At 43.0% G+C, this 25,425-nt stretch overlaps 1 protein-coding gene across 4 annotated transcripts; it reads right to left on the bottom strand.

Moving 5' to 3' along the window:
• Positions 1-1,400: 1,400 nt before the first annotated feature.
• On the bottom strand, positions 1,401-25,406 carry GNPAT (glyceronephosphate O-acyltransferase). 4 transcript variants are annotated; one of them, XM_028723970.2, is made up of 17 exons: positions 25,202-25,306; positions 22,393-22,537; positions 21,394-21,585; positions 20,238-20,414; positions 18,779-18,908; positions 17,678-17,805; positions 17,364-17,439; positions 17,027-17,178; positions 16,155-16,285; positions 13,236-13,459; positions 11,195-11,440; positions 10,205-10,284; positions 4,678-4,818; positions 3,833-3,932; positions 3,647-3,740; positions 3,395-3,456; positions 1,401-2,090 (listed from the first exon to the last, which is right to left on the bottom strand). In XM_028723970.2, exons 2-17 carry the CDS (start codon positions 22,453-22,455, stop codon positions 2,047-2,049), a joined length of 2,040 nt encoding a protein of 679 aa, XP_028579803.2. In that variant the 5' UTR covers positions 22,456-22,537; positions 25,202-25,306; the 3' UTR covers positions 1,401-2,046. The 4 variants fall into 4 exon arrangements, with proteins under 4 accessions (XP_028579803.2, XP_028579805.2, XP_028579806.2 ...); XM_028723972.2 differs by having other exon boundaries at positions 21,394-21,582; XM_028723973.2 differs by lacking the exon at positions 22,393-22,537 and having other exon boundaries at positions 25,202-25,406.
• Positions 25,407-25,425: the final 19 nt, after the last annotated feature.

Below are 25,425 nucleotides of genomic sequence, written 5' to 3'. Positions count from 1 at the left end.
TGGGCAAGGCAAAAAAGCAAGGCGTGTGGGCAGCCTGAGCCAACGTGAAGGGAGCTATGGACGCAACTTTGTAGGGTGGGTTGTGTTGCAGATGATACACACACACCATACTCCATCCAGGAAAGCAAGAAGCATTGCCGTTGGTCAAGGACACACTTCAGCCAGATAAAAGCATTCAAGGAGGGTGCAGAGCATGGGCAGTGTGACCTAGCTGGGTAGGGCTGAGACCTGGGATAAACCCTAGAACTGGATAGGGAGAAGTGGGCCACCAGGTTTTACACAGCTTCCTTTTCACCAGCTTTATGCAAAAGCAAATTTGCCTAACAGCCAGTGGCAGGTACCTTTAAATAATTATGAAGAGAGAATATGGGCAAGTGGAGCTTGTAATGAAGAAAAGCTGCAATTAATAGAATCTCCTTTTCCATAGTTATCCAGGTACAGGAACTATGTCTTCTTCTAGATATGACCAACCCAAAGTTTGTTCAGATGACCACATTATTAAGGTGCCAGTTACAGTCACTGTTGGCATCTATTAGATTTGGGAGGTGAGGATTCGTTTATGGTCATATGAATTAGCTGCATGAACAAGGATGATAGATAGAGATACTGGAGCAAATGCTAGTCTTAACTCATGCAGTATCACATATTATACTGCAGCTGGGTCATCCTTCTTAGAGAAGGGGGATTGATTACCTTGGGGGGGGTGTACTGATCACTTCCCTGCAAGAACAGAATGGTGTTCCAAGCTCATACTGATGCACTGGGTACTAAGTTAATACTTATTGTCATTGTACATTAAGGAACAGTTTGCATTATCACAAGAGCATGAAATTCAGTAACTATGAATACCTTCCACTTACTTCTCTTGCGGGACTGGCACTGTTTCCAATTTTATTTTCAATTCTTTTCAACATATAGCCATCCAAACCAGCACAAAGACAAGTCCCTTTTATCTGCTCTCCCCATCCCCATTTTTGAAACCAGAAATTATTTTGGTAATGGGACAAAATGTTAGCTTTCTTTTATATTGCTCCCTCCCACTCCTGGCAAGCATATACTGTATAAACAGATAGTATTGTTGATGAGAGCAAAGGCTAAGAATCAGCCATTATCAGCGACTCACATTATTTCTAATAAACACACAATGAGTTTGCCCAATTTATGAAATATACCTAGTATTTATAGGACTGCATACTCATGTCTTCTCCCCACAACCAAACAAAGTTCAGGTCCTTCCCTTATTGAAGCTTTCCAGTGGAGAAGATACATCCATACGCCAACCCCCAGTAGTCTCAGTCAACACAACTGTAGCCCAGAACATCTGGAAGGCACCAGGTTGCAAAGGCTGCAGTAGGAAACCCTGTTATATTTGGTAACACACAGGCACATACTCAGATATATAAATGTATCTACCATTCGGTGACAATATGCTTTTATAAAACCTAACAGCAAGAGAAGAAAAACAATGCAATGCACATTACACTGAAGTCATCAAGTGTGCAACAGTTGAAAGCAGCAAAGTATTCCGTTCTTAGTTTTTAATACTTAAAAGTTGCAAAACCTGAAAAACAGTTACAGCATTGACATTTTGTGAGAATTACATCCTTGAAAGGAATGAAATAATCTCTTCCTATGTACAACAACAGCCAATGATGCTTTTCCTTAAATATTGCTTTTAATGCTATGTCCTTAGTTGTTCAATCACATTTCTTCACAACAACAAAATAATTATATAAAAGCAACAATTTCCTTATGGCAAACATTTCAGATGTTAACAGTGTGATTCTGTTAAATGCTAACTGGGTGAAGGAAGGAGTGGCGTTTATTAAAGAGAATGTTAATCATCAATGCTGACAAAGTTCTCTGAGTGGCGATGGAAATATTCTGGACGTCAGGAGTTTTCTCCCACAATTATGTAGCAGTAGTAACATTTCAAGGTGGGAAGCGTATCCTAAGTCTTCAGTTAGCATCCTGTTCATAATCTGCCTTACTTCCAGCCGTTCACAGTTTTAGTGTGCATAAGGCAAGCCACACAAGGAGCTCAAATTAAAGTCTTGCAGCCATCGGTTTGCTTACAGGTATCCTAGATTCTGTAACAGGAATACAGAGTGCATTAGTTCTGAGAGAGAAACACTCTACCATTCCTTTACAAAAGCTGTTAAAGAAGTAAGACAAAAAGTTATGCAGGGAAAGGACTTGTTACAAAACTACCTCTCAGAATCGGAGCTTAGAAGGAAGCTCTATTTTGGACTGGGAAAAGCAAAGGAGCCTCCATTACTGAACTGGGCAGGCAGGGCATGTTCAAGCAAAAACTACTTGCAATCAGCTGCTACACCTCCTGCTAAATCCACTGATGTAGTGTTAAGTCTTTGCCATCATTACTTCCATCACTTTTAAAATTTAAAGGTAAACTAAAGAGTATCAGACATATACTCCTGAAAATGTTAAGCCAGGAGGCAATCAGCTGAAATGTAATAAAAAACACTCCTATTTGGCCGTAAAAGCTGCTATGGAGAGTGTTAACATTTTGGAGACCATACATAATTCACTCAGTCTGTATTTCTATTGCGGGTCAGAGATGATCTTGACAAGGTGAGACTCTGTCAAGACAGAGCCTCGGACAGAAGATCACCAGGTTGATGGACTAGATGGAATAGATAGAAAGGACTGACAGAACCCGAGACCAAGAAGAAGAGACGGTGGATGAAGATTGGAAGAAAGTTTAAAAATTCATTTAGAGAAATATTGTAAAATTAATGAGTGTTAGAAAAATCTTGGAATGAAACCATTTGGCTTTAGTAGAAATGTTATAAGGAGTTATGTATAAATAAGTTTTTAAGTTTTAGGGTTTTTTATGGTAAGATAAGGTTAAAATAAATTAAGACAACCAAAGGACAGAATATAGTGAACGATGGAAAGGATTTGCTGAGATAATTAACAATTAGAATACAAAAACGGGAGGTGTGAGGAGGTCAATGAAACAAGTTAATGAAGATAAGGATATGGGAATATTGGATTTGTTTTTAATTTATTTATTTTTTGTTTTTGATTTTGATGTATTGTGTGTTTTGTATTTTTTTTCTGTTTATTGACTTGTACTGTTTAATCTCTTTTTTCTCTCTTTTCTTTTTCCTTTTTTTCTGTAATTTTAAATTCTTAATAAATATCATTAAAAAAAAAAAGAGTCTCTGTCAAGACAATATTGCAAGGGCCCAGTTTTCAGCATGCTACATTTTACGTTTGAAAAACAGCTCCTACTCTTGCAAGAAGTTTACAAACTGTTCAGCTACTGTTGACTTGGGAAATAACAAAAAGAGGAGAAGACACATGCAAAGTCTTTGGCAAAAAATCTCCCTCAGATTTCATAATACTCTCCATTAGCAGAGACACTTACCAAACATTCCTGCAGTTTTACTTAGAGCTTCTTTCCTTACAGTGTAAGTGAATCCATCACTCCTGGGGAGAAAAGGACAAGAACTGAGCCATATAATTAATGCATTCAGGGTTGTGAGTCCAAGTCTACAGAAGCCCCTCCTGACAGGCATCCCTCCTTGCTGAATTTCTGGCACTGCTTAGTTGTGCAATCTCTGTATAATTTGCAAGAGGCTTTATACCCCAACTTTCTTCTCAAAAATTTTGTACTCACGTTTTCATTCTTGATGCAACGCCTTGTCGCACAAGAGCTGCCAAAGCATTTTTCTGCATGTCTGAGGACAGGACATCGTAACACTGTGTGCTTCCTAAACAGGAGAAAGGGGAACAATTAAAGCTTCAGTTCTTTTACCCCAAGTGCTAAGGAAAGAATCGCATCATCCAAAGACAAAACACACACCTGCCTCGAGAAGCTCAGAAGCAAAGCTTCGGACTCCAAATATAAACTGCTTCTCCATAAAGGCCTCATTCGATTCCTTTAAAAGGTACTTGCAGATTATCTAGTGGAGAGAAACCCATTCACGTCTTTGGTTAAGAAGCACATTTGTTAATGATCATCACTCTTGCATGAATAGTCATTGGAAAACTAAACTTGTAATAAAAATGTAACATTCTGAGTTGAAAAATACTTCATAGCATTTTAAAGAGTTGATCTGCTTTCTAAAGAGCTACTTCCAAGGGGCAGCCGGATTGGGTTTCAAAGCAATTTTGTCATATGGCATTTGGGGGGTGGGGAGATGATGCTGTCAGAACATCACAATAGTTCTTGTGAAATAAATATATGGGAACCCACACAAGGGCAGGGGGAGCAGAGCTGTAAGTGCTGTACAGCAGGGCTTCGTTCCACAGGTAATACCAATTTCAACTTGTTTATTCAATTTTTGTTTCCTTTAATCAATGACACCACCCAGTTAAATCTTAAATGTCAGCTCGATCCGGAGATACAACCCTAAGTGGGAGAGGACATGTGTTTGCTTGCCTTCTAGTAAAATCTGTGCTACAGGTTTTAACCTTTTTTCTTAGGATGCTTAGGGTGCATGTAGGCCACTTGCTTCTATATAAATACCCACATGTTAAGATTTTCACCATAGGCCCTTCTCATTTTCTGCTTTATATATTTATCTTTTATCCTACCAAAGGCCCCTCTCTGTGGGCCCCAGCATCAAAATATTAATAAATAAGTCACTCCCCACAAAAGGAATAGAAGACAGACTGGTGGAAATAACATTGCAGTTGATTTTGTACCTGATAACCTTCCACAAAAGGCTTGAACATTGCTGTCAAGAAAGAGATTATATCGTTTCCTTTCTCAGTAATGAAAACTTGCTGGGACGTGACTTGAACTGCGTCACATTTTGTAAGCAAGAAACAACCTTCTTCAAAATCCTGGGGATTAAACAAAATTGTTTATGTTTTTTTAGTGGGTTTAATGCCATGCAGACAATTACAGATATTCAACACCTGTATTTCTCCAATAAATAGGTCTAACGTATCTCAAGTCTGTTTCTAACTTTCAAATTATACCTAAATGGTATCTCAATGAACTCCTTCATGGATCACTGCCTTGCCGTGGCGAAGGGGCTTGAATAACTCAGAGAAGCTATGAGCTATGCCGTGCAGGGCCACCCAAGATGGACAGGTCATAGTGGAGAGTTTTGACCAAACGTGATCCACCTGGAGCAGGAACTGGCAAGCCACTCCAGTATCCCTGCCAAGAAAACTCCATGGACAAAGACAACAGGCATATAAAAGTTATGACGCTGGAAGATGAGCCCCTCAGGTCGGAAGGTGTCCAACATGCTACTGGGGAAGAGCGGAGGACAAGTACAAGTAGATCCAGAGCTGATGAAGCGGCTGGGCCAAAGCCGAAAGGACGCTCAGTTGCGGATATGCATGGAAGCGAAAGGAAAGTCCAATGCTGTAAAGAAAAATATTGCATAGGAACCTGGAATGTAAGAACCATGAACCTGGGTAAGTTGGATGTGGTCAAAAATGAGATGGCAAGAATAAATATTGACATCTTGGGCATCAGTGAACTAAAATGGATGGGAATGGGCGAATTCAGTTCGGATGACTATCATATCTACTACTGTGGACAAGAAACCCGTAAAAGAAATGGAGTGGCCCTCATAGTCAACAAAAGAGTGGTGAAAGCTGTACTGGGATGCAATCTCAAAAATGATAGAATGATCTCGATACGAATCCAAGGCAGACCTTTTAACATCACAGTAATCCAAGTTTATGCACCAACTACTGGTGCTGAAGAAACTGAAATTGACCAATTCTATGAAGACTTACAAGACCTTATAGAAGTGACACCAAAGAAGGATGTTCTGCTCATAATAGGGGATTGGAATGCTAAAGTAGGGAGTCAAGAGATAAAAGGAATAACTGGCAAGTTTGGCCTTGGAGTTCAAAACGAAGCAGGGCAAAGGCTAATAGAGTTCTGTCAAGAGAACAAGCTGGTCATCACAAACACTCTTTTCCAACAACACAAGAGACGACTCTACACATGGACATCACCAGATGGGCAGCATCGAAATCAGATTGATTATATTCTCTGCAGCCAAAGATGGAGAAGCTCTATACAGTCAGCAAAAACAAGACCTGGAGCTGACTGTGGCTCAGATCATCAGCTTCTTATAGCAAAATTCAAGCTTAAACTGAAGAAAGTAGGAAAAACCACTGGGCCGGTAAGATACAATCTAAGTCAAATCCCTTATGAATACACAGTGGAAGTGAGGAACAGGTTTAAGGACTTAGATTTGGTGGACAGAGTGCCTGAAGAACTATGGATGGAGGCTCGTAACATTATACAAGAGGCAGCAACTAAAACCATCCCAATGAAAAGGAAATGCAAGAAAGCAAAGTGGCTGTCCAACGAGGCCTTACAAATAGCGGGGGAGAGAAGGCAAGCAAAATGCGAGGGAGATAGTGAAAGATACAGGAAATTGAATGCAGATTTCCAAAAAATAGCAAGGAGAGACAAGAAGGCCTTCTTAAACGAGCAATGCAAAGAAATAGAGGAAAACAATAGAATGGGAAAAACCAGAGATCTGTTCAAGAAAATTGGAGATATGAAAGGAACATTTTGTACAAAGATTTCCATAATAAAAGACAAAAGTGGAAAGGACCTAACAGAAGCAGAAGACATCAAGAAGAGGTGGCAAGAATACACAGAGGAACTATACCAGAAAGAAATTGATGTCTCATATACCCCAGGTAGTGTGGTTGCTGACCTTGAGCCAGACATCCTGGAAAGTGAAGTCAAATGGGCCTTAGAAAGCATCGCTAATAACAAGGCCAGTGGAAGTGATGATATTCCATCTGAATTATTTAAAATTTTAAAAGATGATGCTGTTAAGGTGCTACACTCAATATGCCAGCAAATTTGGAAAACTCAGCAGTGGCCAGAGGATTGGAGAAGATCAGTCTACATCCCAATCCCAAAGAAGGGAAGTGCCAAAGAATGCTCCAACTACCGCACAATTGCACTCATTTCACACGCTAGCAAGGTTATGCTTAAAATTCTACAAGGCAGGCTTAAGCAGTATGTGAACCGAGAACTCCCAGAAGTGCAAGCTGGATTTAGAAGAGGCAGAGGAACCAGAGACCAAATTGCAAACATGCGCTGGATTATGGAGAAAGCTAGAGAGTTCCAGAAGGACATCTACTTCTGCTTCATTGACTATGCAAAAGCCTTTGACTGTGTCGACCACAGCAAACTATGGCAAGTTCTTAAAGAAATGGGAGTGCCTGATCACCTCATCTGTCTCCTGAGAAATCTCTATGTGGGACAAGAAGCTACAGTTAGAACTGGATATGGAACAACTGATTGGTTCAAAATTGGGAAAGGAGTACGACAAGGCTGTATATTGTCCCCCTGCTTATTTAACTTATATGCAGAATTCATCATGCGAAAGGCTGGGCTGGATGAATCCCAAGCCGGAATTAAGATCGCCGGAAGAAATATCAACAACCTCAGATATGCAGATGACACAACCTTGATGGCAGAAAGTGAGGAGGAATTAAAGAACCTTTTAATGAGGGTGAAAGAGGAGAGCGCAAAATATGGTCTGAAGCTCAACATCAAAAAAACGAAGATCATGGCCACTGGTCCCATCACCTCCTGGCAAATAGAAGGGGAAGAAATGGAGGCAGTGAGAGATTTTATGTTCTTGGGCTCCATGATCACTGCAGATGGTGACAGCAGTCACGAAATTAAAAGACGCCTGCTCCTTGGGAGAAAGGCGATGGCAAATCTAGACAACATCTTAAAAAGTAGAGACATCACCTTACCAACTAAGGTCTGTATAGTTAAAGCCATGGTTTTCCCAGTAGTGATGTATGGAAGTGAGAGCTGGACCATAAAGAAGGGTGATCGCCGAAGAATTGATGCTTTTGAATTATGGTGCTGGAGGAGACTCTTGAGAGTCCCATGGACTGCAAGAAGATCAAACGCATCCATTCTTAAGGAAATCAGACCTGAGTGCTCACTGGAAGGACAGATCGTGAAGTTGAGGCTCCAATACTTTGGCCACCTCATGAGAAGAGAAGACTCCCTGGAAAAGACCCTGATGTTGGGAAAGATGGAGGGCACAAGGAGAAGGGGACGACAGAGGATGAGATGGATGGATAGTGTTCTCGAAGCTACAAACATGAGCCTGACCAAACTGCGGGAGGCGGTGGAAGACAGGAGTGCCTGGCGTGCTCTGGTCCATGGGGTCACGAAGAGTCGGACACGACTAAACGACTAAACAACAACAACAACAATCTCAATGAAAAGGTATTTCAGTTACTATGGTCGCAGCAAAGACAGATGGTTTTTAACATTTTATGACAGCTGACTCCTTTGTGATATCAAAACAGTAATATAGTTTTATTCTATAAAAATAATCTGATGCATGATAAAGTTAATTGCATACAGTGGAGTCTGGTTACACAAATCAAAACCAGTTTTTCAAGACAAGACAGCCAAGGCATACACACTCTGGAACTAGCCCTATAAAATTCCCTGCAGGCCCTCAAGTAGAGCAAGCATATGCATGTATTGTACAACCTGCCATCTGAAGAAAATAATATCTGTGTACTGGACTCTGGCGTACAAAAGCTGAGGCCACATATTTTGCCATTGCTTGTTTTGTCTGTAAGCAGACAAAATTCTGCAAACAACAGCACATGGGATGCACAACCAAAAGTTCTGAATTATGCCTCTCGGTTACATAATAACACTAATTGCAAACCAAACTTTAACTGTTGGAGAAATTAGTTAGAATGCATGCTTGTATGAATTTCAGAATGGGAAATTTCATTTAAATCTTTGCCCCAAATTGCTTTAATTTCAACAATTCAATCTGCTTAACAGTAATCATTATAATCAGGCAATCCACGTTGCCTGTACTATACCCCTGGATTTTTTAGCACCAAGTTAGCCCCAACGGAACAGCTGTTCCCAGCCAGCAGCAAAAGCTAATTCTCAGTTTGCATTGCGCAACAACTGCAAATAGTCCTGCTTGTTTGAGCACTTTGCACACTACATCAAGATTAAGAGGCTGGGATTTGTAATCCAGAGAGATGCTCCTTGAACATCTTAGAACCAAACACTCTGCGCTCTTAGATGGCCAAGCATTCCTGAGTTTTTGTACTGAGAGTGCATGAAGTGCAGTTGAAGACCTGCCCTTTCAAGAGGCAGAGTGGAGGGCAAACAGTTCGTTATTGGGCTTACACAACAGCAAACTGAACCACAGAGTAGTATGTAATTATGGCCGTATTAAGAACGGTGCATGGAAGATAGATCAGAGAAAGTTTGGGCTGAACAGACTAAAAAGAAGGAAGAAAATAATTGTGCATGCACTTCTAGCACAACCAAAATGGTCTTCCTCCGCACCATGATGGGACAGAACATAAATGTAAAGATAAAAGCAGCCCAAAATAAGGGGTAGGAGAGGGGAAACCACCCCAAGTGAGGAATAAGACACATCTGTAAGGCAGGGGTGGGGAACCTGTGATCCTCCAGATTGAACTACATCTCTCGTCATCCATGCTCACTTGTTGTACTGGCTGGGGCTGATGGGAGTTGCAGTCCAACAACATCTGGAGGGCCACAGGTTTCCCATCTTTGCTCGGGGGATGTGAGTAGGGATAGTGAACTGACACTCTCCAGATATCTTAGAAGGACAGAACAGTGTGGCAAGGTCAGTGATAAAATGCTGGTAATAGAGAAGGAAAGATAAATGTGGTGTGTGTTTGTGTGCACACAAGGTGTATATGCCACCCATAAAAAATATATTTTAAGTTTCAGACCGTTAAAGTTTCAGACTGTTAGTTGTCAAGCTCTTTCAGGTGTATGTGTAAAAATTAGGTTGTGACATCTAGAATGAGGCTATAACATGACATTACGTAGCTTTGGTTTTACAGCAAAGGAAGCCATAACATCTTAAAACATTATAGATGATGTCATTTTATGAGAAGCAATAGAACAGGGAGGAGGAACCTGTGGTCCTCCAGATGATGTTAGACCCCAACTCGCTGGTGATGCTAGATGGGACTGATGGGAGTGGGTTTTAGCCATGTTGCTTCAAGGAAAAGAGGGACTAGCATACTGAAAACTCACTCAAAAAGCAGGGGGAAATTACAGCCAAAAATGCTACCAACAGAAGATCATAACAGCTTCAAGATCACTCTCTCTATTCACATTAGGCTTCACTGTTTAGTGAAGTCATGAGAAACTCCTGTAGATATTAAGCTACCAGGACCGCACACAATACTTTACCTTCAGGGGTATTCCAGGAAAGAATATAAACTCATCAGAGAAGACATCACGCCAGAAAGCAAAATTGCTATAGACTTCCTCTGGAAAACAAAATGCAACTGCCCATGAATAAACCCTTTTTTCAAAGTGTTTCACTATTAAAAGAGGATGTCTGCAAGGTGCTCATTTTTTAAGATAATAATGTATGTTAAACGATGGCATAAAAACTGAACATGTACACAAGAATGGCAGAGTCACTTGGAAATGGTAGGTGCAATCATCAGAAGCTACTTCTGCGCAAAGTCTACTGAAATGACAGGGGATTTCACAAACCAGAATTGTTGATGGGTTGCGGTTAACCTTAACACTAAATTACGCAATGGAAGTTGTCAGGGCATGCACCATCCCCTTCAATCAACAGCTACTGCAGAATTAGTTCACCAGACAATGACAGTTCACTGGCACACGCCATAGCTGTTAAATTAAGGATGCTTTGAGGCATGACCAAGTTAGTCAGGTCACGGGAAGTGAAGCTGCTATAACCACAGAGAGCCACTGGGCATTACCTTCAAGAACTGCAAACTAATATACGCTTCACATTTTATTTACACTAACTAGTCTGCATGCATGATGAACACTAGATCATGGTGAATAGGCATATTGGGTACATGAACTTGCCAGCTTCCAGTACAGCTTATAATATAGGAAAGCACTTTATAATTGTGCTAAGTAGCTGAACAATCTATTTATATATTTTAAGAAAGAGGTATGGATAAGACATAAAGCCTAATCCAGAGCACAGGGAAAGGAGCATGCACAAAATGCTCTTTATACCCTTTCCCAATCTGTAGCTCATCCAGACCTGCTCAGTCTAACCATACATAAAATGCTTGGGGAACAAGGGAAGAGCTCCAAAAATCTCATCACAAGCCTGTTTAGCAAATGACATAACTGAATAATAGGAGCAGATTTGTGGCTTTACAGATTTGCTATATTAGACAATGAATTTACCTTTTCTAGAGCAGTGTGTCATTTGCAACGCAAGTGCTACAAGGGCTGGTCGCACAAAGACGTTGAGCAGCTGGTTCCTGTAGGACCCGCACATGAGGACGGCGAGCGCTTGCTTAAAGACAAGCTCTTCCGTAGCGCCAGCTTCCATATCTTTGTCATTGAGAACCACTTGCCCATTGACAAGGCTCACAATGTTGGAGTGTAGAGCAAGACTGGATCGCACCGCTTTGTTAGCACACAGATTATCTAGGAAAAGACAAATGGGGAATAAATGCCAAAATTGACACCATCTCTTATTTTAGCTTTGAATTTTGCAAGAAAAATACCAAGGAAAGAGGCAGGAAAAATGAATTGTTTCAGCTAGTGATCGGCAAAATGCGCCTGTCTCATTCAGAGCAGGCTGCGCCTTTCTTAGCCTTTTTTTGGAGAATCCTCAGAAGCAGCCGCCCAAGCGTTTTCTGACAATTCTTTCCAAAGGCTCAGAAGAGCTGGCCTAGGGGAGTTCCTCCACTGAACAACATAGGAAGCTGAGCCAGGCCACTGGTCCATTGAGCTCAGTATGACTTACAGCGAATGGCAGCAGCTATCCAGCATTTGCGGACAGGTGACATTCCCACTCCTATCTGGAGATTTCAGGGGTTGAACCTGGTGCCTTTGCATGAAAAGCAGGTTCCTTGCCACTGAGCCACAACACTTCCTTATGCTCCTACCTTCCTAGGTCCCACTATCACTAGCCCTACTTCCCACGCACTCGCAATTTTACTAAGTTGCTGGGACGGGGAGGTGGAGGAGGAGAAAAAACAAGCAGCTGGAGTGTCTTGCCAAAAAATTTCCTAAGTTTCCAGTTCTCTAACGTGAAGGCTTCAGAACATCTTTGGATCCTCCATTGCCAATGGGGACTCTGTTCAATGACTTAGGAAGAACAAACAACTGCAGTCCTAAGAATTCACACTGGTAATGCTGGTGAAGTGGTCTTTGGCTATTGTTTCCCTTCCGCAACCTCACCCTACAACTTGGTAAGTTTGAGAAAGGCTGGGGAAACAGGTGGATGAGAGAGCCGGAAGGTAACCATTCTGAGTGGAGGCAGAATTTGGAAGAGGGTGGAAGCTGGTAAGGACAAAGAGATTTCTAAACTGGCAACTTTAAAAAGGCATGCAATTATTATCTGCCTTCCTCAAACAGGAAAACATCCTATTTTCAGACCACTGTGTCTAGCACAAAGTTACGTATCCTTCATATTCCACTGCACTGCAAAGTAGTAAAAGCAATCAGAGCTTCTTCAAAATTAAGAGAACCGCAGACTTATGATCAGGTGAAAGATGGAAATGTGAAAGCGGGAGAAAGAGAAGACCCCTGTTACCACAAGGTAAGAGCATCAATTTTTTACTTTCAGCCTTTGTGAACCTTATTTATAGTGACCAATTAATAAATGACTTATGGAGGCAGGCAGACTACAAGAACCTCGTATTCCAGCTCAAAATTATGCTGGCTTCAAAGCTCAGGTATTTTTCATATTTGCATTTGCTTGTGGAATCATCTCTCCTGCCCTGAGCCACGTGGCTCCTTGAGCAGTCATGGCAAGACACTGGTATTGTATGTCTGCCATACAAAACTCAATGAGATTGCGTCCCATCCCAGCCTCAAGGCTCAAACAACATAAAATCAGCGCAATCAGGTAGGGCCCTAGTGGGAGGGCTCTTGCTTAGCCTTGCCTCACAGTTGTTGTGTGTGCATTTTGTGTTGATGGTTTTGTTTTGTTTTTAAACACCTTGCTTTCTAGCATGTCCTGTCCTCGTTTATAATTGAGATGGTCACCACAAATATAAGTAACCTTTCCTGCAATATTAAAATCTTTTTTATATCGAGGAAGGACAGTAATCACATGCTGTAGTAACATTCATGTATTTAGGGGTGGAGGTGCAGGAATCAGACTGGTTTTAAAGTCCTAAAAGGAAAATTCTAGCCTCCCACTGTTCCCAAACACATAAAAAGTAACACAAGCTACATTGTTCTCAGAAAAGGAAATGTGTTCATTGCATACCAGGCCAATCAAGGAATCCTCCAAATGTCTGAGTTAAACCTTTTAGCCAAAGTGTCTTTTCAACAAGAAGCTGCAAATCTATGGCTGGTAAATTCTGGAGTAGGACAGCAGCAACTAATATCCATGGGCTCAGAACCATGTTTTCTATTTGTAGGAGTTCCATTTTGTAGGCTACATCACAGGCAAATTCCTGGATTTCCTCAGATGGCTTTTGGGGAATATGCCTAAAAGGAAAAGTGTAGTGAGCAAAGGCATTCAAAGTCTTGTACTCCCTTATAGAGTCAGTTTGCTTTTGCAATTTTTTGTTTTGTTTTTTGCAATGGATATTCCATCCATCCCACAGGACCTCTGAGTGCAACTGAGTGAGGGACCTGTGAAATTGCATTTATTTTTGCATGGAATCCCCACCCCCCACCAGCAAGCAATACCTTCAAATCACTGATCACACCTGTCTGCCATTGACTGAACCATACAATTTAAAAGTCCAGTGCTTTTTTTCAGTGTTGTCATGGTGCAAAAACATGGATGCAAGGCATGGATCCTTATGGAGCCACGTAATTTTATAAGGGATTTCCTCAAAAACACTATCAAATCATAGGTCACAACTGCATCCACAGGGTTGTTGTCATCCTATGCAAAAGTAATGCAAAAGTAATGAAGGTTCCTGAGTATCTCTGCCTTGTTTTCCTGATACTGGGAAAAACTGGATCTGTGTTTTTGATAGTGAAGTCTACACATTTTTATTTGATTTTTAAAAAAAATAATAATCATGCCAATTCAAGAGGACCTGTATTCATTCAACTAGACCCAACTTTTACCTGGACCTCATAGAAAAAAACACAATGAGAGAATGTGTGTGTGACAATGTGTGTGACACACACACACGCACACACACACACACATAAATGCACACTTCCTCTGGAAAGGAAGTAACCTGAGGTGTGGAAGAAGAGAAACAACTGAAAAGGGTAGTGCCCATATGCCACTCTCTCAAAACTCCAAATGTGCCTATGGGTCCCAAATGGTGGGTGAATAATAATAATAATAATAACAGCAGCAGCAGCTGGGGGGTGCTTACTTTCATATGTAAAACTTAAGTAACAATATTTTGAAGTTCATATTAACAAGTGAAGTATGCTCATTGAATAGTATTTACATCTACAGGAAGTAATAAATGAGTTCAGGAATGCTTTATTTTGGGATCAGTATCTCCATGATGCATTCGCACTGTAATGCCCCTCAAACACTGAGATCTGACCAATGCTGAACCAATGAATGATCTAATACAGTGTTTCCCAACCTTTTTTGGGCAAAGGCACACTTGTTTCATGAAAAAAATCTCGAGGCACACCACCATGCCAGATGGGGAAAGGTCACTTTTTACTTATGTAAAAAAAAATAAAAAAATAGTAACTTCCAACGAATTCTGTAGGTCTTGTTTCTGAATCATTAAAGCTGCATATGGGAAGGACTCGTAAGGGCGCACAGCAACTCAGTCCCACCAACTCCACAGCAGGGTTCTCAGGTTCAGTGAAGGGCTCCCTCAAGGGGGCACATATATACACCTGGGCTCCCGAAAAGCTACCGCAAGAGCCCTTCAGGAGTTCACATAGCGCAGGCCTGAAGGCTGCAGCTTCCCACTTAGCATCCCGCCAGAGGAGGAAACCTCAAATGGTCGACCTGTTTTTTCCCCCTCCCGCCTCCCTTTTGGAGCGCAGAGTTTTGAAGGCCGGCATCAACTCCATTTTCCCGGATACTTCCCGCTCGAACCGAGGGCTGGGTGAAGCAAGGGCGGCGCTGCGCGTTTTACCTCCACGGCGCAGGGGCTCTGGCTCGCCTTCAGCCACCGCACGACAGCGCTGGCTGCCACTTCGTCCTGCAGCAACAGCTCCAAAACAGCCGCCATGCCCACCTCTCTCCTCCTCTAGCACTACCGCGTGGGCGAGCCTCCGGGGCGGGCGCACAAGGAGCGTGGGCGCCACCCCTCGACGCCGTCCCAAAAGCCGCCAAAAAGCCCTAAAAAAAGAGGAGCAGCAAAAAAAACACACCACACACGGGGGGCGTGTTCTAATTCGCTTCTAACTCCGGGTTAGAGCGCAGCACGTGGAGGATGGGTGGGGAAAGAGAGAGGAGGCGCACTGATAGAACGCCAGGCACGGGGGCCGCCAGGGAGAGCCAGCGCGCGCCCCACCCCGGACGCTCGCGGCCACCGCCGTCCCTCCCTCCCAGGGAAGGCGGGATTAGAGCAAGCGCCCGGGCAGCAAGAAGCGCGTGCGCGCGCCGGCCCTGCCCTGGATCCCTCAGAACCGCCAGTCTCTGGGAAAGTGGGCGTGGCTTCAGAACTCTCAGGCAGCAGCGCCCGCCGCCCGGCAAGGCTTCCCATTGGGAGGCGCGAATGCTTTAGTGGACGGGGATTGGCGCAAATATAGGCAGGGCGGGCTGAGAGGAGGAGCCGCCGCCGAGGAGCAGCGGCACCAGCAGCGTTTCCTCTCCCCCCTCCCCTCCCGTGTCAACAAGCGGGGCGCCTGCGCCGGGGGTTTGCGCGTCAGGCAGGCAGCCAGGCAGGCAGACGGCGAGAGCCCCGCGCTGGGCGGCCTCTCCTCGCCGCCGCCGCCCCGCCTCTCGCCGCCGACTCGCCCGCCTCCCTCCCACGGCACACCAGGCAACGTCTGGCGGCACACTAGTGTGCCGCGGAACACCGGTTGGGAAACACTGATCTAATAGACTTGACTGATACAGTAAAATTATTACTAAATATTGTGATAAAAGGAGTAGCGTCACTACCCAGCTAATGAGCACTTTTAAATTTTGCAGTGAAAAACAGACTCATGTTAATTTCCCCACAAGCCATTAAATATATATATATATATATATATATATATATATATATATATATATATATATATTACATTGTAATACCTTGGAACCAAGTTAAATGAACAGGTATCGATTCTCCCAGCTGCCAATGATCTGAGTGATACAGGCTGTCCAAAGAATATGTGTATGCTTCCAAAATCTTCACTCAGGATTTTCCTAGCTTTCAAGAGTCCCTACAAAGGATAAAATTTGAGACATGTTCAACAGCAAAGATACATGCAGATATACTACATTTATTATTTTATCATACCTTCTACAGCATCAGTTTGCAATTTTTATGATTACCTTAGGATTCTTAGCCTATTCATCCTCACAACCTTGAGGTACATGACTATTTTTTTCTCTTCTATAGGAAGGAAACTGTGATTGAGGTAGGAAATTGCCCTTGACAGCCAGGCAATGTTTAAATGCAACACTAAGTCATGGTTTGCATGCATCCACCTCCTACAAACACAGGTGCAAAAAGAGCACCAGAAGTTGTTGATTCTTTTACAGTTACCAGATTTTAACTATTGTTTGTTAAAATAAAGCAACTTCATAAAATATAGGTTGCAGCCAACTAAAATCTACTCAGAGTTGACCCATTAAGATTAATCTCATTGATTTAAATGGGTTTACTTCAATTATGACAAATGATGGATGTAACCATATGGCTTGCAGTTAGCTTGTTTCAACAAACCATACTTAACCATTGTTTGTCCAGGTCTGGATGTCATGGCAGGCTAAGTTTAATTTAAAACAGAAACAAAAGTTTCCAAATTCCTCCTTGTAGCTACATCGAAGGCGGAGAGAGTAACAAATGAGCCCAAGGCTCGTGGTGACCAAACAAGGCCACAGTGAATTTAAGGCCAAGCAAGATATGAACCCAGAATAAATGCCCATTGAACTACAATAATTTGAACCTGCTTTCTTACCGATGTAGATTCCTTTGGTTTAGGGACTCCTAAAAGTTCACGTGCATAAAGGGATTCTTCCAATACCCTCTCGTAGCTGATACTGATTGGGACAAGGTAAATGTCAAACACTTCCCTTTTAAGGAAAGGATCCATCACAATATTGAGGAGACCTATAAGAAGAAAATTATGTTATTTAGTATGAAATAAATGCATAAAATTCATGTAAAAATTAAATCAAGATTGTTTACAGAGCGCATAAGTTTCCAGCATGCGATTTGTGCTGAACACATGGCTCACTTCTGAGCATCAATCGTCTAATTCTGCGACAAAGGCTGCAATTTTCTGACCAACATACCAAACTTTGGAGTCAAAGTCTTTGCTGTGCGGCTTCTTGTCCCCTCAAGATAAAATTCAACGGGAGCATATCCATTCTTTAGGACAAAAAAGACAAAAACATAACCATTAGCAAACACAAGGGAAATCTATTAACTCATTTTTAAGTAAGTAATCTAAGTGGTGTTTGTTTTTTTTATTTAAAATAATGAATGTTTTAAATAGCAGCTACTTGGGTCAAACAAAGTATAAACAAATGTGCCATCAACCACAAATAAAGAAATAAAGTAAACCTGAGCAAGTATTAAAACTCAACATAAAATTACAGTTATTTACCTTTAACATAGTTTTCACATATTCAGCAAACACAGCCCAGTAGAGTTTGTTACCACCAAATGTACGTCGCATAAAAAAGGCACCTGATTTTCGTAGCAGCTCACCGACCAGTTTCATTCCCAAGAAATCTAGCAGAGGCACAGAATAGAGTAGCAAAAATCAATTGGTGTTTCAAAGGGGTACTCGATTCAGAAAGTAGAATGCAAAACACACAGAGATTTGGCCAACTGCTTATGTGGGTAGCGTATCAGAAACAAAATTTAAAAAATATATTTAGAAGGTATTATTTGGCAGCAAATTATATAGCATTCATAGGGTGATATACAACTAAGTCATAGAATAAACACCTTAGGCTGTATCCAAGGCTCCTGTTCTGCTAGCGCAAAGGACATACACTAGTGGAATGGAACTTTCCCTTCTCTTTCACCTGTAGCCCCCTATGGGCCCCCAAAATCAGCCGCAGAGGATTGGAAGATGCTTTGGAGATGATTCGGGGGGGGGGGAGCAAAGGAGAGAAAAGTTCTGCCAGAGCACATCCTTTGCACCACTGCAGGTCTGCTGGCACTCCTTTGGCTATGACCCAGTGAATTCAATGGGCTTGCTATTGCAAGGGGTTTGTGATATGGAAGCCTTGGTATTCTACCCTGGTTTTCTGCTGGTTGTACACAAGCCTTTGATAAATGACATGCATAATTGCATCTTATGTTTTAAATGCTTATAATTAAGCTTCAAGTGTATTAACGCTCCTACTTGTAATAGAGAGCTATCTTGAAGATCCGAAAGGGTGATCTTCACGCTGGTGATCTCATTCACAGGTTTTCAAGAACAAAATCCACTACGATTTCCCTCGGGACGGGCTATTCTCCCTCCTACCGGGGGATCAAGGAATCCCTGCATTCATCAGTTCCCTCTCAAATTTTTGGCCTGACCTTGTGCAGTCTCCTTACTGTACAAATCTATGGGGGATATTGCAAGCACAGTAAGACGACCAACACACACATTTATAGCAGTCTGATCGAAGCTCACGTTGGCCAATCCGGATTGCGCCATTACAAAATTCTGGCTATTTTAAGAATGTTTTGCTTAAAAGGAAATACTTGCCTATTCCTGCAGCAATGACAGGTAAAGCCAAGTCATAGGTGTACAGCACATAAGATAGTAAGAGAAAATCGATGTAGCTGCGATGACTGGGCAGCAGAACAACGGGATGCTCTTGTATTGCCTGTTGTAACTAACGAAGAACAAAATGCCATTCATCACTATGAAGGAATCTTGAGTTGTCTTTCTCTTTAATTTCAGCACATGGCCACAATATACTCTGCAACTCTTTCAGATTTTTCCTTATTGAAGATGATTGAATAATAAACGAAGGCATCAACTTTTATGATGACTTAAACATAACAGAAGCAAGGAAGTCAGACCTTAGAAGTTTTACATCAGCATTTCAATTACTCTGGGTTGCATGAAGTGGTTGTGTGAATGAAATCAGCTTGGCCCACACAAGGTTCACCTAATTACTTCTTTGTAAGGCTGCTGTCCAAAGTATTGCCTACAGATTGCTTGGGGTTGCATAAAAAGATACCATGCATGCAAAAGCCTGCAGTGATACATTTTTTTATATATTTAGAAGTTTTAAAAAGAAGGTAAAGGACCCCATGATGGTTAAGTCCAGTAAAATTCGACTATGGGGTGCAGCACTCATCTCACTTTTCAGTCCAAGGGAGCCAGTGTTTGTCCACTGACAGCTTTCCGGATCATGTGACCAGCACGCCTAAACTGCTTCTGGCGCATGGTACACCGTGACAAGTGCCAGAGCACATGGAAATGCCATTTACCTTCCTGCTGCAGCAGTATCTATTTATCTATTTGCACTGGTATGCTTTCGAACTGCTAGGTTGGCAGGAGCTGGGACAGAGCAACGAGAGCTCACTTCGCTGTGCAGATTCGAAAAACAACCTGTTGACTTGTAGAGTTATTAGGCCATTAATTCCAACCCCACATTAACATTGGCATGAAAATTCGTACAAATTAATGCTTGTTGATAGTTGCATATCAAAAGCTGATACGGGGGGGGGGGGGATGGAAAAGGCGCTTCTACAAATAAAATTTTTTTTCCTTAGTCATTTTTATATATAGCTTAAGGTAAAGATCCTGGATCCAAGGAGAACAAGGCTCCCAGTGGCTATTAGCTCTGATAGCTATGTGCCATCTCCAGGGTTGGAGGCAGTACACCTATAAATACCACCAGCTGATGGGCAGCACTGCAGCAGACATGTCCCTAGTGTGGGCTTTTCATAGGCATCTGGTTGACCACTGTGAGAACTGGAAGCTGGCCTAGATAGGCTCTTTGGTCCACTTACACAGGGCCATGCACATGGTAATTCTTTAGTTATGGCTACAACCCAAGGGTTCTGAAAATGCCACCCCAGGGACAATCAATATGTCAAACTGTCACACTATAATGTGGTTACTACAGTCAGCACGGCCACACAGATTCATTCCGATTGTAATGGCATTAAGAGTTCTAGCCGTTTCCATATGGCTTCATACACATACTTACTTTCTGCATGCCATCTTCATTCACACAGATGCTCTTGAAAAGGGATTTAAATATTTTGCTCAGTGTGAAAGCAAAAAACCGTATAGCTCCCATATGCATGCTATGCGCCATCTCGTCCAGAATTTCTGTTGCTTCTTCTTGTATGATGTCAGGTGATTCACCTGTCTCTTTCGATAGCTGTGCGAAAGATGAAGAGCAGTAGTGAATAAAAACCAAATGTCTCTGACATTTTGAAGATTGTTTGGCACACGGTGGCCTATAGTTGCTTTGCATGTGGCAAGTAAGAATTGTTGAAAAGGTTTACTCTCTTGCAGCAAGAACTACAAGTGCAGGTGCCAAGGAAATTACGCCTTGAGGATTTATCAGCTGTGTGAATAGCATAAATAAAATAGGGTAATCCTTTTCTTTTATGGAAGTACAGCTATGGGGAAAGCCCCACCTGTTGATAAAGTTATAAATCCCTGAAACAATCCATTTCAAAGCACATATAAATTACCGTATTTTTCGCCCCATAGGGTGCACCGGCCCATAGGGCGCACCTAGGGGGTTTGGGGGGGGGGGAATAAAGGAAAAAAAATATTTTTCCCCCCCAGGCGCGGGGCTGGGGCGGGGGAAGCCCAGGCTACCCCCGACCCCAGCCCCAGAACAGGCTGCTATCCGCAAGCCTTGGGAGCCCGGCGGGAGCTCCCCAGGCTTGCGGGTATCTGCCCGAAGCTTCGAGATGCAGGCTGCTATCCGCAAACCTAGGGAGCCCGGCGGGAAGTTGCGCCGGTCTCCCCAGGCTTGCGGATAGCTTCCTGAAGCCTGCATTCGCCCCATAGGATGCACACACATTTCCCCTTCATTTTTGGAGGGGGAAAAGTGTGACCTATAGGGCGAAAAATACGGTACACAAATCATGCAAAGGCCGATCCAATAAAACTCTCTCAGCTAAAAAGAGCACCTCCACCTGAGCAAGACACAGAAAACAATATAGATGATTATGCAATTTGAGGAATTTCTACTACAAGGGAAAGAAAAGAAACAAAATTCTACCCTGAGAAAATCAAAGCAATAGCCTCATGGGTAGAAAAAAAACTGGCAGTAAACAAGGGTGCTGCACAAAGAAGACCTACAAATACATTAACTTCTGAAGTAAGAACAATTTTTTACTCACGTGTTTGATGACATATTGAACTTGTTCAGATTGCAGAACAATAGTTTTAATGGCACTTGGCTTACAGGGAGAAAGTTCTTTATAAACAACAGGTGTGTAGCATTTCATTGCATATCTGAGGTCACTGGATTGCCGCCTCTCTTCCAAGATATCTTCAAAATCATCTTTTTTCTTTGATGTGAGGTTTTTCTGCTGGGAACAAAATGAATGAAGAATCAGACAGTAACTTAATCCATGCACAGTGCAATCTCATGCATATCTACTCCGAAGTGAAGTCCTTATAAAATCAATAGGACTTATTCCCTCATAACTGTGTATAGGACTGCAGCCTAAATAGCTTTCTGATGTTTGTCAGAGAAAATGGTGTCATGACAGTAAAATGTACAATTAGCAACATCTCTGCTATCATGAAATCTTTTATCTCTGCTGTTATGAAATCCAGTAACTTTACTTTCATGAAATCCCTTATCTCTGCTATCATGAAACCATTTTGTAATATTTGCTTTTATTTAATTAGAGTTCAACCTACACAAATGAGCCACAAGACTTAATAGCTGAGCTTTACAATCAAGGAGCTGGCTGGCTGGTTTAAATTAGTATGGCAAATTCAGTTCTTCACAGGGTCTTTATTGTCCATAAGGGTTGTCATCTGGTAACAAATGCCGCCATGAAAACAGAAGGAACAATTGGCAACACTCCCCTTTTATACAAATATTAAAAGACTAACTATAGTCTTAGCAACCCAGTGCTACCCACAGTCCCCATGCTCTCCAAATCATCCTTTGCATATCCACTTCCTTCTTGTCAATAGCATACACAAATCCTTTGGCTTCTAGCCCCTCAATGTTATGCGCTGCCTCTGTCCTATTTTCTCCCTCAATTCCATCTCTCCATTGTCAATTGTTTCCTTGAGTACCTCTTTATCTGTCCATCAGTTTTGTTCCATGTCCATTCGGTAGTCTATCTCCCTCCCCACCATAGCATACAGCCCCTACTGACCTTAAGTGGAGTTTCTTCAGAGCTTTTCTCCACCCTGAAAGCGTTGAGGCAGCATTGTCCCATGGGCAGTTTGGAACATTCACAAGTTGGAATGTCCACACCAATTCAGCCAATAACTGTCAGTGACCTCACTGCCACAAGTGTACTAAAAAAACAAATGCACTGATTTCTACACATATGAGAACTGTGCATTTCAAATTGTTGTGTGTATCAATGAAAGAAGATTTACAGATTAACCTGCATTCTTTGGGAAGGCACAGTAGCACATACTGGATAGAGAAGATCCCTAAGTGCAAACAGTGGCATTCCCAGTTAAGAGGATCCCAGACAGCAGAGCTGGGAGAAGATCCTTGCCTGAAACCTTGGACAGCCAGGCAGAACCGAAAGTACCAGGCTAGATGCATCAGTGGTGTGACTATATAAGGATGCTTCAAATGTGTCCATATATACATTATCCAATAGTGCCAGCATGAGATGCGTACGTACTCACAAGTGCTACGCACACTGTTGAGCCCCCAGTATCTTCAGGTCTGTGTTGATAAACCAAAGTATACCCAACATAGGTGTATGGCTCTGTTCTGCATCTGTAGGAATTCTTACACTAGCACTTGGGGCAAATGGTTAGGAAGGGGTGGCACAGGACTAAGACTGCAATCTTCTACAAGCTTCCATGGGAGCAAGTCAGTCTGAACTCAGTCTGAGTAGACCTAAATAGGATTGCTCTGTCAGTCTTCCTGCTTCAGACAAGAACAACACTGCACAAGAGACATACTGGAGGCAAAACTTGCTACTGCTATAGAAAATCCTTCTTTCCCTACTGATTTGCTTATTCGATGAAAAAAGGCTCCAGCATAGAATCACAGAATTGTAGAGTTGGGTGATCTAGTCCAATCCCCTGCAATGCAGGAATAAATGAATGTGTATGCACAACAAATGTGCACACATCCCAATGCAATGTGAAAGAAAAGGATTTGCAAAAAGCCAACCTAGATGACTGGATCCATTAAAGCACCACCATACTGCCATTAACATAAAGAACAGGACTAAGGCAAGGCAGCACAGAGGTGCTACTTTAACAACTTTCCTGGCTTGCTGTAGTGTAAGAATTCCTACAGATGCAGAACAGAGCCATACACCTATGAGAACAGGGAATTATAAATAAGTGGAGTTTGCAATTAAAAAATCCAAAGATACAGAACTAGCTGTAAGGAGTGCAAGTTTCTTTGATTACTACAGATTTATCTGTTACCAAACAGACAAACTATTCTCATGAGAATGCAGCCTTCTCTATTCTCAATTGGTTCTGAGCAGTGTTTGAAACTGAGATATGAAAGCTAGGAGCTAAATGGCACCTTAAACCTAGGTTATGGGCACAACAACGGAATATCTAGGTGCACTTTTTTATAACTAGAATACAAAGCTGAAAATGAATGAACTGCAGCTTAAATATTATCTTCCTTTTTCACATTGTCTAGTCCTTCCCCTGCCTACCCCCCCTAATATTCTTAAGAGGGTCTCTTCTCCAGTCTTCAGACAGTAGCTGGAAGTGGAGAGGCAGAAAAAAGCCCTCCTTTCCTTCCACTCTGCAGTTTTAATCTGAAATTGTAGGTGTAGTACTGCGCCTAGAGCTCAGAAACTGCTCACGTAAATGAAATTCCCTGTCACAAAAGGCACCTAGAACAATGGGAGTTTCAAACACTGCTTCTGAGATGTGGTTGGCAGTACTACATTACATGTTAGGATTTCTACCAATAATAAGCACTGGTCTGTACAGGTATCTCCTCCTACGTTTCAAGGGAAGGGGAATTTTTAGCATCTTGATAAGCCAGCTATTTGAAGGACTGTTGCAAGAGTACATACAAGTTCAAGTGTAACAAAACTGAGTGAAACATACTACCGCAAAATTCAGCAATACCTGCAGCACTGGTTTATGTTCTGCAGCAGGATAGTGACTGTAGGAAGAAAATGAACACACTTCCCTTTCAAGACAGTACTGTCCACCTTCTTTTGACGCAGTAAAAACAACCTTAAGATCAAAGAAGCAGCCTGGATCCCCATTCCTGTGCAATCCCTGCTGCCTGAGATTGCTCAAATCAGTTGCGTTCACATAGCTCAGGTTTATTCCCTGCTCTTGGCGAAGGAAAAGAGGCTTACAGGCTTTACGGTAGATGAGGGAAGGCGGTGGGGCGCCAGCCAAAGTGACAGTTCAGTGGAGCTTCCTCCCAAGTTAAAAACCCTTATTTACCCTAGCAACCAAACTCACAGCCCTGCCACACACTGAGCCTATCTTCAGGCGACCATGCCAAAAAGGCTTCAACATATTAAAGTCTCTTGTCTAAACGGACAACGATTCTTTCTTTCGGGACATCAGCGCCCATGCACAAAAGACCTTGCACCTCTGTGCTGTGACAGCCCAGTAAGCATGTCTGGCACATGAGCAGGCGGGCTCCACGTGAGAGCTGCCTGCTGTTTATGGCGTGGAGCGGTGGGCCCCGAACAGCTGTCAGGTAGGCAGCAATGCATCAGGTGCAGTTCCCCGCCTTCCTTTCCCCGAGCTCCAGCGCTGAAAGAGCATGCACCCTGACGAACTGCAACCTGCCTGTCATCGCGCGGACCTTCTGCCCGCGACCAAGAGACTCACGCGGAGGGGTCAGCGAGGGGCGGCCGCGCCTCCCTCCCAGCCCCGACGAGGAAGCAGGGCCCGGCCGCTCTCCTTTTCCCACGGGGCTTCCCAGCACACAATGCCGCCCCCCGCCCTTGCCAGCCACGGAGCAGCAGCACCGCCGCTGAGGGGACAGGAGGCGCTTACCGAGTACATGGGGGTCCCTCGCCGGACGGCGCCACCGACTGCAGCCGCCATGGCCAGCTTCTCCTGCCGGCAGCCGTTGCCTGGCTAAGCCCTCTCCTTCCCAGCTGGCTCCCTCCTCCGGGGGCCGGCAGAGCCCATGAACCCGCCCCTGCGCCCGTCCTCCTCGCCTCCCTGCCCGGCGGCTCCTCCAGCGCCGACTTCAGGAGGAGGGAGTAAGGAGAGAG

Source organism: Podarcis muralis, chromosome 3, assembly GCF_964188315.1.
Source record: "Podarcis muralis chromosome 3, rPodMur119.hap1.1, whole genome shotgun sequence".
In the NCBI taxonomy this organism is placed as follows: Eukaryota; Metazoa; Chordata; class Lepidosauria; order Squamata; family Lacertidae; genus Podarcis; species Podarcis muralis.
This window is presented reverse-complemented; position numbering and strand designations above follow the sequence as displayed.